Source organism: Trichechus manatus, unplaced genomic scaffold (assembly GCF_000243295.1).
Source record: "Trichechus manatus latirostris isolate Lorelei unplaced genomic scaffold, TriManLat1.0 scaffold00062, whole genome shotgun sequence".
NCBI lineage: Eukaryota > Metazoa > Chordata > Mammalia > Sirenia > Trichechidae > Trichechus > Trichechus manatus.
In genome coordinates, this window is record NW_004443998.1 from 4409619 (window position 1) to 4424126 (window position 14508).

At 43.3% G+C, this 14508-nt stretch overlaps 1 protein-coding gene across 1 annotated transcript in view; it reads right to left on the reverse strand.

Moving 5' to 3' along the window:
- The window catches only part of KCNAB1 (potassium voltage-gated channel subfamily A regulatory beta subunit 1), a 375850-nt gene extending 362158 nt beyond the window's left edge, over nucleotides 1–13692 (reverse strand). The window contains 1 exon segment of the mRNA XM_023733842.1: nucleotides 13406–13692. Coding sequence (XP_023589610.1) covers nucleotides 13406–13680 — 275 coding nt within the window. The 5' untranslated portion in view covers nucleotides 13681–13692.
- Between the last annotated feature and the right edge of the window lie 816 nt (nucleotides 13693–14508).

The window sequence follows — 14508 nt, forward strand, 5'->3', positions numbered from 1 at the left end:
GCACCAAGAGTTTGAAGAATTGTGGCCTACAGGGTTTGCTTTTCTAAAGTCTCTAAGGATTATCTCAGGATAAATTTCAACTTGAAGCCATTTTAGCATTTGGCATGTTCCCAGACAGATTGAAATGGTAGTTCAAATAGAGTAACAACTGAATTTTCTAGAGGTCACCTTTTGAGTCACCGTGCTAGAGAGAACACAACCAAGGATTGTCAAATGAACAAGTAAAGCGTCACAAGGCTCAGGCTTTAAAAGTCCTGAGAGAGTGCCTTGCCTCACAACCATGAAATCTTTCATGGTGATACTTCTAGCAAGACTGGTTTTCTCATTTCCCTCTCCCCAGCAGAGTGAAGACCCCAAATCAGATGCAAAGAGGGGTTAGAGGCCGGCTAACACCAGCAAGAAAAGTTTACAGCAAGGTGTACTAGTGAGCAAAGCATCCAGAAGCCAAACTTCAACAATCAAATAGCAAAATGAGGCCTCTAATTTTCAAGACACGGAGGTTTACATGCCTTCATAGTATGGAGCCCTGGTGGCGCAGTGGTTAAGAGCTCAGCTGCGAACCAAAAGGTCAGCAGTTCAAATCCACCAGCTGCTCCTTGGAAACCCTATGAGGCAGGTCTCCTCTGTCCTACAGGGTCACTATGAGTCGGGATCGACTCGACCGCAACCGTTTTGGTTTTTTGGTTTAATCCCCAATAATTTCTAACATAGCCCAGTAGTTGACATTTATCAAGACAGACTGGAATTGTCATGTTGTTTCTTCAGGTTTAAAAAGTTAAGATAAAGTCTTGACACTGGAATTAGAAAGATTCAGGTGTTGGGAAAATCACATGGGTGAAAATTTCCCTTCTCTGACAATGTCAAATGAATGAAGCCTCATTGTGAATATTTGCTGCATTTAGAAATGCTATCATCCTCATTCTCACTAACATTTTCCTCATTAACAGCAACTTGGCAGTTTAGCTGATTCTTAACCTAAAAAAAAAAAAGGTCAACTTGGTTCTTGAGCTGCAGACTACGCGTTCTTTCTCCCGACCCTTCCCACCTGCCTCCTCACTGGTTCTCGTTCCCACAAACCCTTGCACAGGCCTGTAGAAGTCCAGTCGAAATGGCCCACCTTGCGTGTATGTATTCCTGACACTTCCCTTCCCTGTCTCCCCACCTGCTGACAGAACTAATTACTCCTTCATCTATATTTCCATAGCACTTCAATGTCACTTCTAACATCACACCAATAAATCTGTATTGTGGTCTTGTCTCCCCAGAAAAGACTCCAAGATTATTTAGAGCCAGAACCTTGTCTTATGCAGCCCCTTCTCCCCAGACCTGGAACGTAATAGATGTTCAAACCTCCTGATTAAGTTTCTGTTTAATCTTTCTAGTTTGATTGTTAGAAATTCTTCCAATACTACATATATGGCAATAAAAGCGTATCTTTGAAAGCAAATACATTTTTCTATTTTTAAACTAATTTTGAATGTTGACATCATCAGAAATTCATTTAACTGAAAATACTCTAAAGACACAAACTTAATACATCTTTGTCATTTCTTTTGGATAAATCACCAGCTGGAACCCAAAATGTTGTAAACAGGTTTAAGGATTTAATGTTTTGCTCAGCAAGCAACTGGTGTTTGGATAGTCACATCATTCAAATTACCAAGCTTGGCGGCAGAAAGAGCTGATCTTTCAAATGCATCCCACTGTGGAATTGTTTGTGCTGCCTGTCACCCTGAGGAAATCAAATAATTCAACAGCCCTTTGGACAGCTTGTTTCATATTTAATGTTCACTGCTTTAATCAAATTAAATTTGATTTAACGAGTTTGGTTTAGTTTATATACAAAGTCAAATTTTCTTTACCAATTATTCTCTAAAGTCTTCTCTATTCCACATGGGTACTTGACTGAATGACAGTGGCTAAAAGGAGGAAAAGCCACTCAAGATCACACAAGAAAACCTCACTTAAGAGGCCAGAATATCATTAAAGGTATGCACTTTATTCAACTATGTTCCATTTACAACCATGGTGCAACCAGCTTCTGGGACCAGGATGGCTGATGTGTCTGTCTTGAGAAATCCTGTAGGTGCATTATAGAAAAACATGTGCAAGGCCTGCATTTGATGAGTGAAAATACTGCCGTCAAAGCTCCTCTTGAAAGTGCACCCCTTGCCTGTTACAACACAGCAGCCTGATGTGGGCTCTCTCCAGCCTCTCAACAAGCGCTCTCTGACCTTTGTTTCCACGAGCCTGGTCACGCCCCATGAGATACCAGCGAGTGTGTGGTGCCAGAGTCCGTGGCTGTTACCATGGAAAGCAGCAACCTGTGGCCCTGCAGCAGCTCCATCCCACCATCAGGTGGAAGAGGAACAAAACACGAGCTGCCAGGGGGCTCCAGGCTCATCCATCCACAAGTGAGTCTTAGGGCAATTAAAAAAAAAAAAAAATCCAAGAGGTTCAAAACAAGAGCTGAGTATTCATATAAAAACCAAAAACCAAACCCCTTGCTGTCCAGTCGATTCCGACTCATAGCAACCCTATAGGACAGAATAGCAGTGCCCCAGAAGGGTTTCCAAGGAGCAGCCGGTGGATTCGAACTGCCAACCTTTTGGTTAGCAGCCGAACTCTTAACAGGTATTCATATAGGTTGACATATTCTTAACGGATGACATAAGGAAAGCTGTTTACTTCGTCACTGTTCCAAGTCTCTAACAAGTTGCTATCAGTCACCACCTACATGTCACACATCTCTGAAGGAGCATCAGCCTTCTCGGTGAGACAGGAAAGTGAAATCCAAGCAGAGAAGCCGAAAGAGATTGGGCCGCCATGTAGCTAAGGAAGGGTTGAAGTTGAAGGAGTGTGTTGGCCTCTGCATGTCGTAGGAGATGGCCAGACTACCTTGGCACCTCCTTTATTCTGCTCGGATGGTTTGTGGTAGAGACGGGGCAGCTCTCTACCATGCCCATTTCTCTTTCTTCCTGTGTACATGTTTAGACTATGATTCACAGCCTCCCTTGCCTTTAGACTATAACTCCCACTCCCTTGCAGTGTGATCATGTGACTGAATTCCAGCCTATGTCACTTCTGTCCACAAGCGCCACCTATAGGCCTGGTCTATAAAAAGCCCTCCACATGATCCTCCATACTTGTCATGGATTAAATTATGTCCCCCAAAAAATGTGTGTATCAATTTGTATTGTGTGGTTGTCCTCCATTCTGTGATTGTAATTTTATATTAAAGAACATTAGGGTGGGATTGTAACACCCTTACCCAGGTCACATCCCTGATCCAATGTAAAGGGAGTTTCCCTGGGGTGCGACCTGCATCACCTTTTATCTTACAAGAGATAAAAGGGAAGGGAAGCAAGCAGAGAGTTGGGGACCTCATACCACCAAGAAAGCAGTGCCAGGAGCAGAGTGCATCCTTTGGACCTGAGGTTCCTGCGCTGAGATGCTCCCAGACCAAGGGAAGACTGCTGCATCACAAGGACCTTCCTTCAGAGCCACCAGAGAGAGAAAGCCTTCCCCTGGAGCTGATGCCTTGGATTTGGACTTGTAGCCTACTAGACTGTGAGAAAATAAATTTCTCTTTGTTAAAGCCGTCCACTTGCGGTATTTCTGTTATAGCAGCACTAGATGACCAAGACAATACTCTTTCCCTGTCTGCTGGATGGATGTCAGTGCTCAGCCATGGGCCACCTTAGAAACCATGAGTTGAAGATGACAGAACCTTCATCAGCCTGGGTCCTACCTGTTTGGAACTTCCTACCACTGACGAGACTTACGTGAGTAAGAAATAAACTTTATTAGGTCAAGTCACTGAGATTTCAGAATTTATCTGTTACAGCAGCTAGGGCTACCTTTGGTAAAAACCAATGGACTTTACTATTAAAATGTCATTTACCTACATCCAAACCTTCATCAGTATTCAGGAGCCTCCCCTGGATTGAGAACCACAACCAGGTATCTGATCTGGAGCCCAGTTTAAGTTCCCGGTTACTGAAGAAAATTTGGCAAGTTTCTGTTCAATGTTAAGTAGCAACGTGTCTACCATTGCACAGAAAATTCTCAATTTCTCTTTTCTTGGAGTGGAGATTTTTCACTAAAACTGGGATATTGACACATGATGACATTTCACATACCTGGGGAGGCTAATAGGGAAGGGAAGCACTGTTTCATCTGTCATCTCCAAAGAAATATGAGCAAGCGCTCCTCAAATCTACGTTCTTTCCACCTCCACACAGAGCAAAAGCACACAGTGACATCTCTGAGAGGGCATTGTTATTGTTGTGTGCCGTCGAGTCGATTCGGACCCATAGCAACTCTATAGGACAGAGTACAACGGCCCCACAGGGTTCCAAGAATGTAATCTTTACTGAAGCAGACTGCCACATCTCTCTCCTGAGGAGCTTCTGGTAGGTTTGAACCACCAACCTTTTGGTTGGCAGCTGAGCACTTTAACCACTGCACCACCAGGACTCCTTTAATGTCCACCAAAACCAAAACCAAACCCACTGACATCAAGTTAATTCTGACTCATAGCAACCCTATGGGACAGAGTAGAACTGCCCTGTAGAGTTTCCAAGGAATGAATGGTGGATTCGAACTGCGAACCTTTTGGTTAACAGCCGAGCATGCAACCACTGCACCACTGGGGCTCCTTACTGTCCACATACACACCCCAAAATCATCTTAGAGACAACTAGTGCACCATAGTTCAGGAAACACTGAAAGCGTGTGAAGAGCTCTGGGCGAGGAGCCCGAGGCCTGTGGTGGAGGCCCGGATGACCAGGGCAGGTCACCTTCATGAGGAATGTTCCCTCATAGAAAAGGGGAGACAAGCACATGTGCTTTGTGTTGTGTGAAGGGCAAATGAGATAAGGTACATGGAAACCTTTAATAAATGGTGACATTACAAACAGAAGATGACTGTGCAACTCCGTTTCCTTCTGCTAGAGAAAACTTTAAAAAATCAAACACATCTGGCAGGAGTCAGCCAGGTACTAAAATAACATGCTTTACAACTCAAAGAGAACTCTCTTCTGCTCCTACGACTTCAAAACAAAGCACCAACTTGTTTTCCTCTTTGGGCAGAGGTAACACAACCGCACCACCTCTAAGAAGGTCAGTGATGGGGCTCTGACAAAGATATTATTTTACCAAGTAGATGCAGAGCCAGAGAGTCCAAGGGGTCATCTTGTCTGGTCTTATTATTATTCAGGCTCTGAGTTATGGAGAGAGCTTTGGAAATTTTACCTATGGTCACATAACAAAATGGGATTTGAATCATGGCTCCTGGCCCCTCAATCAAAGCTACTGGGGTTCCACAAGCCTGCCCACTGGAAAGGCAGGGAGACCTAAGGGGAAAGGGGGCTCCCCGAGCTGCTGCTCTTTGGAAACTGCGAACTTGCAATAGGAAAGAATGCCACGGGCAGGTCAGGGGAGCAAGACCTAGATGACGCTGACTGTCCTTCAGAAGGAACAGGACAGACACACACAAGGACCACCTAACAGAAATATAAAACTGGGACTCCACCTCAGTTTCCCACCCAAGAAAAAAACAAAAACTCTTTGCCATTGAGTCGATTTCAACTAATAGCGACCCTGTAGGACAGAGTAGAACCGCCCCATAGGGTTTCCAAGGAGTGGCTGTTGGATTTGAACTGCCGACATTTTGGTTAGCAGCTGAGCTCTTAAACACTGCGCCACCATGGCTCCCAGTTTTCCTCAGATAACCAAAAAAGCAGTCACAATAATGCAGACTGAAGCAAACCCTGTGCATTTGACTACTACTGTTGGGGTAGGGGGAGCCCTGGTGGCACAGTGGTTAAGAGCTTGGCTGCTAACCGAAAGATCAGCAGTTCAAATCCACCAGCCACTCCTTGGAAACCCTGTGGGATAGTTCTACTCTGTCCTGTAGGGTTGCCTTGAGTCAGAATCAACTCGACAGCAATGGGTTTGGTTTGGTTTGGTTTTATGGATTGGGGTGGGGGTGCCTACCCAGGGATGTCTGCCTCTAACTCACCACCCCAGGTGCAACCACACAGGCCAAAGACAGCCTTATGGTCCTTAAGTCAGAGGATGGCATCATCACTTCTGAGGGCCATGGAGACCTCACCCCTCCACAGGGGCTGCTGCTGGGATGCTGCAGAATTTCTCTAGCTTTTTAAATCCTGTCCGATTGAAGTTCACCCTCTCCCCCCTCGTCCAATCATTCAGTGACCTAGGATTTGCACTACTGTGCAAAATGATGGAACAATGAGCTAGGAAGCAGTCTTTCTAGCACATGGCTAAAATCATGCTGAAGTATATTAAGAGGTCCTCATATTGCTCCACATCATCGCCAGCATTTCATGTTGTTGGCGTTTTGAATTTTAGCCATTCTAATAGGTGTGTAATGGTATCTTATTGTTGTTTTAATTTGCAGTTCCCTGGCCCTGATGGTGCAGTGGTTAAGAGCTCAGCTGCTAACCAAAACGTAGGCAGTTCGAATCCACCAGCTGCTCCTTGGAAACCCTGTGGGGCAATTCTATCCTGTTCTATAGGGTCTCTGTGAGTTGGAATCAACTCAACAACAATGTTTTTTTTTTTTTCTTTTGGTTTAATGACATATGAGGAGTCCCTGAGTGTTCAAATGGTTAAGTGCTCAACTACTAACCAAAAGATTGATGGTTTGAATGCACCCAGAGGCATCTCAGAAAAATGTCTAGGCAATCTACTTCTGAAAGATCACAGCCATGAAAACCCCATGGAGCAGTCTTAACTCTGCAACACATGGGGTCACTGTCCTGGTCATCTAGTGCTGCTGTAACAGAAACATCACAAACAGAAATTTACTTCCTCACAGTTTAGGAGGCTGCAAGTCTGAATTCAGGGCACCAGCTCTAGAGGAATCATTTCTCTCTCTGTCAGCTCTGGGGGAAAGTCCTTGTCTCTTCAGCTTGTTTCCTGGTTCCTTGGAGATCTCCATGTGTCTTGGCATCAATCCTCCCTCACCTCTGCTTGCCTAATCTGCTCTTTTTACCTCTCGTAAGAGATTAACTCCAGACACACCCTATACTAATCCTGCCTCATTAATTTAACAGAAAACTCATTCTCAAATGGGATTATGAACACAGGCACAGAGGTTAGGATTTACAACACTTATTCTGGGGGGCACAATTCAGTCTATAACAGTCACCATGAGCTGGAATTGGCTTGACAGCAACTAGTTTTTTTTGTTTTATTTTGGTTTTTAATGACATTGAGCATCTTTTCATATGCTTTCTTCCCATCTGTGTATCTTCTTTGGTGAGATCTTTTGCCCATTTTGTAATTGGATTGTTTTCTTATTGTTGAGTTTCAAGACTTCTTTGTATATTTTGGATACAAGTTCTTTATCGGACGTGTTTTGCAAATATTTTCTGCTAGTCTGTGGCCTGTCTTTTCATTCAACACTGTCTTTCACAGAGCAGACATTTTTAAGTTTAATAAAGTCCAATTTATCAATTTTTTTCCAGGTATCATGCTTTTGATGTATCTAAAAATTCATCACAAAACCCAAGGTCACCTAGATTTTCTCCAATGTTATCTTTTTGAATAGTTTTGCATCTTACATTTAGGTTTATGATTCATTTTGAGTTAATTTTTGTGACAGTTGTGAATTCTATGTCTAAATTCACTGTTTCATTTATTGCTGGTGAATGGATTTTCATTCATTGGTGATGGGAATGCAAAATGGTATGGCCACTTTGAAAGAAAGTTTGGTAGTTTCTTATAAAGCTAAACACAGGTTACCACACGATCCAGCAATCAGACTCCCAAGTATTTACCCCAATGAGATGAAAATGTATCTCCTCATGAAAACCTGCACAAGAATGAACACATAACGGCTTTATTCATAATTTCCAGAAATTGGAAGTAACCAAGATGTCCTTCAATAGGTGAATGGATAAACTGTGGTACATCCATACAGTGGAGTATTATTCAGCAATTAAAAAAAAAAAAAGAGCTATCCAGCTACCAAAAGACATGGAGAAAACTTCAATGCATATTGCTAAGTGAAAAGAAGCCTGTCTGAAAAAGCTACATACTTTAAGATTCTGGAAAAGGCTAACTATAAAGAGAGTAAAAAGGCCAGCAGTTGTCAGGAGTTCAAGGAGAGGGGAGAGAGATGATTAAGTGGAGCCCAGGGGATTTCCAGGGCACTGAAAGTATTCTGCAGGATACTGTGATGGTGGACACATGACACTATGCATTTGTCAAAACCCGTGGGCCTGTGTAACACAAAGAGTGCACCCTTATGTAAACTATGGGCTTTAGTTAATAACAATATATCAATACTGGTTCATGAATCGTAACAAATGTACCACATTCGTAACAGGAGAAACAGCGCAGGAGGGAGAAAGGGTATTCGGGAACTCTCTGTACTTTCTACACAACTTTTCCACTAAAACTGCTCTGAAAAATAAAGCTTATTAATAAAATAAAAGTCCTCAAGTTCCATCCCTCTAGAATGATACTTCTATGCGACATCTCATATAAACATTACAAAAATTATAGCCTTAAGGAAAGCCTACCTGCTCTAAGAAATGCATATCAACTTTTAGAAAAGGAAATGCTTTCTCTTTAATAAGAAAAGCTGATCAATACAATCTGATCCATAGTATATTCTAAGAAGAAAATATTGGTTAATCCAGTATAGTTCACTTCCATCTCTCCATAATCTATCCTAAGACCATTTTCTGCCACGCGTCTGTCAGTCTGTTGTACTGTGGCGGGCTGTGTGGTGCTGTGATGCGGGAAGCTCTGCCACCAGTATTTCAAATACCAGCAGCGTCACCTGTGGTGGACAAGTTTCAGTGGAGCTTCCACACTATGACAGACTAGGAAGAAGGACCTGGCAGTCTCCTGAAAAACAATGGCCAGTGAAATCCTTATGTACATAGGGTCGCTAGGAGTCGGAACCAACCCAACGTCCCCTAACAACAACCGCAATGCCATTGTACTAATGCTGTTCGTGATGTTCTAGGATGGTGGGGTGAAGATGGCTCTAAGCGGAGAACTAAGATTGATTTAGTGTCTAATCATTATCAGATGTTTCCCACCCTTTCAAAACAGCCTAATGAGCTGGGTACTCTGACACCCGTTTACAGAACCAGAGCAGAGGGAGGACTCCCAGAAAGGGGGGGCATCCCCAATTTTGGCACATCCAATAATAGCCTCATGATAATAACAAGGGGACAGACCATGTGTCAGAAGCTATGCTGAGGACTTTATATAATAACATGCTTATTGTGTGCCAGGCCCTGTTCTATGTGCTTTACTTATATGAGTCATTTGATCCCCACAACAACGCCCATGGCATAGATACAGCATTCCCCACCTTTTATTGCTGAGAAAACCAGGGCACAGAGAGACAAAGTCACACAGCTGGGAAGTAGCAAAGCCAGGGCTCAAAGCCAGCAGCCCGGCTGTAGTATCTATGCCCATAATCCCTAAGGCGACAGCCTCTGTCATGCAGGGGCTTCCCCAAAGCCTCCTGGCTGGTGGATGGTGCCGCTGGGATGCAGCCTGCAGACCCCAGGACTCCAGAGACTTGCTCGTCATCGCCAGGCCACACCAACACTTCCCTTGTCAAGGCTGGCAGCACAGCCAGTGCTCTTGTCTCCATCTCCTTCCACCTTGGGGAGTTGGCTTCATCATTCGCACTACACATTCTCCTTCCACTGGACTCCTCCTCTCTACCTAAAAACATCTATAAAAACCAAAACCAAACCCATTGCCGTTGAGTCAATGCCGACTCACGGGGACCATATAAACACATCTGGTCCTCTAGGAGCAGGCACAAGTGAACAATTTCTAGGAAACCTGCAGGTTTTGATAACTCTAGTCCTTTGTAATGCTATTGGTCCCCTTTTGCAGTCAAAGCAATTAAGACTTGGAAATGATAATGGAATTACCCACAGATTTTTTTTTTTGAACTGTAAAACTCAACACCATAGATTCCATATAAACGCTATTTGGTATAAAGGATGCAATGAGGTAGATATTGCATTCCCAGTGGGAAGGTACACTGAGGAAAATGTTTCCAGAAAGCAACTGAACAGTACGTATTACAAATAAATAAATAGATACGTATAGTGTGTATATATACATGTATGTGTATATGTATATGTGCAGATATACCTAATACGTGCACCAGTTAATTCTAGTTCTAGAAGGGAGCCTAGAAAAAATCAGATATGGTTGTTTCAATCTGATGCAAAAAAAAAATGTTTATTGTAACATTATTTATAATATGATGAAAAACAAAAGGAGAATGGGTAAGCAATCATATAGGCATGAGATGTATTTTTTAAAACATAAATTTTAAGTTATTTTTGAGAAAATTTTGAGATATAATGTAAAGTGAAAAAGGACAGAAAACAGGATATATAGTATAACTGCAGTTCAAAAGCCTGGAGAAAGAGACACCAAAATATTACTTGTGGTTGCCTTTCCCTCTTTATATTTTTCTGTTTTCAAAATTTTCCACAAAGTTCTTATGCTACTTTTGCAATGAAAAAAAAAAAATTTCAGTCATGCCCAGAGTTACACAGGAGGGAAGAGGAGAAAAAACCCAAAACCCATTGCTGTCGATTCCAACTTATAGTGACCCTATAGAACAGAGAAGAACTGCCCCATAAGGTTTCTTAGGAGCAGCTGGTGGATTCAAACTGCCAACCTTTTGGTTAGCAGCCGAGCTCTTAACCACTGCACCACCAGGACTCCAAGAGGAGAAAACGAAGTCCTTCGCCAACTCCAGGACTGCGGCCCTGCACCACCACCTTTGCAGGAGAAGGAGGCATCATACCAAGTAAAGACACCAGCATCACAGAGTGATCAGACAACTCTGTGCAAAGGCCAGTAAATCAGTATGAAGCAAATTGTACTCGATCATGTCATTGTGTAGTCCTGCATAGATGCAGCCCCAGAAAAGGGGTCAGAACCACTTACCACGAGACCAACGTGCGTTCGCTGCCCTGCTTCCTGCAGTTCTAGCTCCTGAACACACCGGGACTGTGGGGCTCCACTCTAACGCTTTCTTCCAATCGTTTAATAACGTCCTTTCTTTCCAATACAGGTTATCATAGAATCTGAGCATAAAACAGTTCTCAAACCTATCATACACTAGAATTAATTGAGGTCAGCGAAAAAGAGAAAGACCCTCAGCGAGATGGATTGACACAGTGGCTGCAACAACGGGCTCAAACACAGCACCAATTGTTAGGATGGCGCAGGACCAGGCGGCGTTTCCTTCTGTAATGCGTAGGGTCACTATGAGTCAGAACCGGCTCGACGGCCCCTGACAACAATGACAACATTGCTAACACTGCAATTTGAAGGGTTTGCACCATCAGTTATTCTCGTTTTCGAATAATCTCAAGAACTCAGCTGAGGTAAGTCGGTCTAGAATTGGGGTGGAAAGCGGAAAGGAGCTGGTGATGAGAAGAAATGCCTGAGGTGTGCAAACAGAGCTCAGGGGTAAATCCACCCAAGTTATCAATGAGATTCATTCCAACTGCACATACTCATTTCTTCCTGAAAACCAGAACATTGCAAAATGAAAAAGGGGAGGAGACATTTTTAATTTCTGATGATGTAGACATGACCTTCGCTGTTCTCCAACACGCTGAACAAGGGACACACAAGGTCATTTCCAATCAGTGATTAACTGCCTCAGAGATTACAATGGAAGCCGTTAACTCCAGATCATGTATAATTCAGTCTCTTCTGATTATAGAACCAGTTGTTTTTTACGTAAAACAGAAAAGAGGAGAGATTTGTTTTTCTCCAAAAGTTGCTGGCTACACCTGGTTACCACAACTTATATTCCACTCTGACCTGGAAAATGTTGTTCCAATGTTAGATAATGAAGAAGTTTTTACAGTTCTGTGTTGGACTCCTTTAAAAGAAGTTTCTGGTCTAAGTAAGTAAAGGAATATGTTATGGATGAAAACCATTACCAAGGCTTTCCTTTGCCACTTAACTCTTTTTCCGGAAGCTTTTTCATATGGCCCTAAGATTTATGGATGTGAGGTACATCCTCAACACTTACAGGCTTATTGGGGCTTTCTCTGAGTGACACTAGCCTCTCAGGGCCTTTCTCCTTGGACCCCAAATGTGGACCGAACAGCTTATACAAGAGCTTCAGACAAATCATTCTGGCCATAAGCCATAAACGTATTTCACAGAACATTTCCAGAAGTTTAGTTTGTTCTAAATGCTGATTTTTGAATAGCGGCTTAGATCTGAAAATATCTATTTTGTTCCTGCCTTGAAAAAGGGAAAATGGAAGGAAATTCAGATATTTTCAAGTTTAAAGTCCAGTAAGTCTTAAGTCTATATGCATCTGTTAATTCAACTGCTAAATAAGTTTTCCTACAGTGTCTTTTTGGAATTAGAAATGTAAAAACAGGGGCAGCTCAGAGCCAACTGGCATGCATTGATAAGGAAAATACATTCCAGAATTTCTACCCTACCACATGGTCTCTATAAAAGACGTTTTCCATACGTTGACCTTTTCATTGGAACCATATTTCATTTCTAATGGATTTTTATTACCATTTTTAAAAAATAGTTATTTTAGACTATATTTTTACAATGATTCTCTTTGCAAAATTACTTAACATAACATATACATAACAATTACAGGGAATAAGCATCCTTACATTTCAGGACTCTAGATGCTTTCTGCAGTACATTTTACCTTACAACATTGGGATTTGGGATATTAGTCCCACCTGGCATTATTTGAAGCTAAGGTTGAGGAAAGAACAGAGAGAACTATCTACAGAATTTGTCTTACATTAATCTCTTTCTTCAGAAGTGCCTTGTTCTCCTGATGTTCCATGTCTTACTCAAACACAGGGCTCAGACCCCCATCTGGGCGGGCAATCAGTTCTTCCCTACACCTCCACAGCCAGCTCTGAACCCTCACTCCACAGGCTGGCACTACTGAACTGTAAGCTTTGCACAGACAAACACATTTCCTTCCTTCCCTCGTCCCCAGTTTTCAAGGTAAAGGAAGTGCAGAAAGATTGCAAAAATCTTTTCACTGTTGTTTTTGAGGCAAGCACTTTCATACAACCTTTAACTCCTGCTCTCACTTACTTAATACAACACTCTTGCTTCCTGTCAGTTACTGAATGTCTGCTGCCTCCTTGCAAGAAATGTTTGCTGATGGCAATCTAGGGGCAGTTCTTCGCCATTTTCACTGAGTTCCCGGTCTTTATAATTACACCTTCTGAAGTGTCACTCATCTGTGAGGCACTTAGAGCCACTGGACTTCCCGGCAGCACGGGACAGGAATCAAAGCGTCCGTCTGGGAGTGTTCTCCAGCGGTCTCTCAGAGGGCCCCCCCAGGGCAGGGCTGGAGGCTTACCTGTGCGGCATGCCCGTGATGCAGGCGCTGGTGTGCTCGCTGGACAGGCCACAGAGCTTCAGGTACCAGTTCATCTCCACTTCCCGCAGCAAAGCCAGCTGCCGCGCCCGGAGCTGGGTTTGCCCCGAGGGGCTGAGGCTGCAGTCTTTCCCATTTTCGGGGGCTTTCTTGGGAGATTTGTCTTTCCCCCCTATAGAAAACCCGGACTGTTTCCTTAACTTGGTGTGTTCTTCTGAGATCTGACTTCCCGCTGCCCCCGTCCTGGCGGCCAGCATCGTCAAGGTTCGTGTCTGCCTTTCAGAGAAGACTCTAAGTCACTGTCATCAAAGTAACTTGAATTGATTTTTCTGCTTCTGCCTTTTTCCTCTCTCCTGCGCCCCCCCTTCCCTTAACCTTACCCTGCCTCAAAGCTGTAATTAGAACCCGGTCTGTGGCTGGGGTTGAAAAGGTATCTCTAAGCTTTCCCCAGGAATTGCTAAGGAGGCCACTTCCTGTGATATCTTGGAACACGGAAATTTTAAAAACAGTCCCAACAACTCTGTAACACTGAAGCTTTTCAGTGCTACTTTTTTTCTGAAGTTAGGACTGCTGCCTTGTTTAACAATGATAACTCTGAACCTCAGATCATTAGGGTCTGGTAAGTTATATTTGGTCCTCATGATAGAGTTATGTAACAGCCACCTGGAGATTCATCAGCTATTCTTAATTACAGAGTCCCTTTAGAGTTGTCAACATTTTAATGCGAATTTCCTCAATAAGTTTAACAACATCAGTGGTAGGGCAGTGTTGCTCCGTTTGAGTAGGCTGTGGAATACTGGGAATGAATAATTTTACATTCATTTTATAATCCTTTGGCACAGAGAGGCTTTTTGAAAGTCAGTGAAACCAGAACCACATAAACATATGTCAACTTCCTTTCGTTCCTGACGGAAGAATGGTGAGTCCACCCTAACTGATTCAGTCACCGACCCTCCTGGTGCCTCTGAGGGATGAAAGGCATGAGAACTGTCTCGTAATTGGGGAGACTGAGGCTGAAGTTAGAGCGATGAACCGCGGGGCCTATGTGTGCATGTATGTGGGGGTGTGCGTGTATGTGGGGGGGG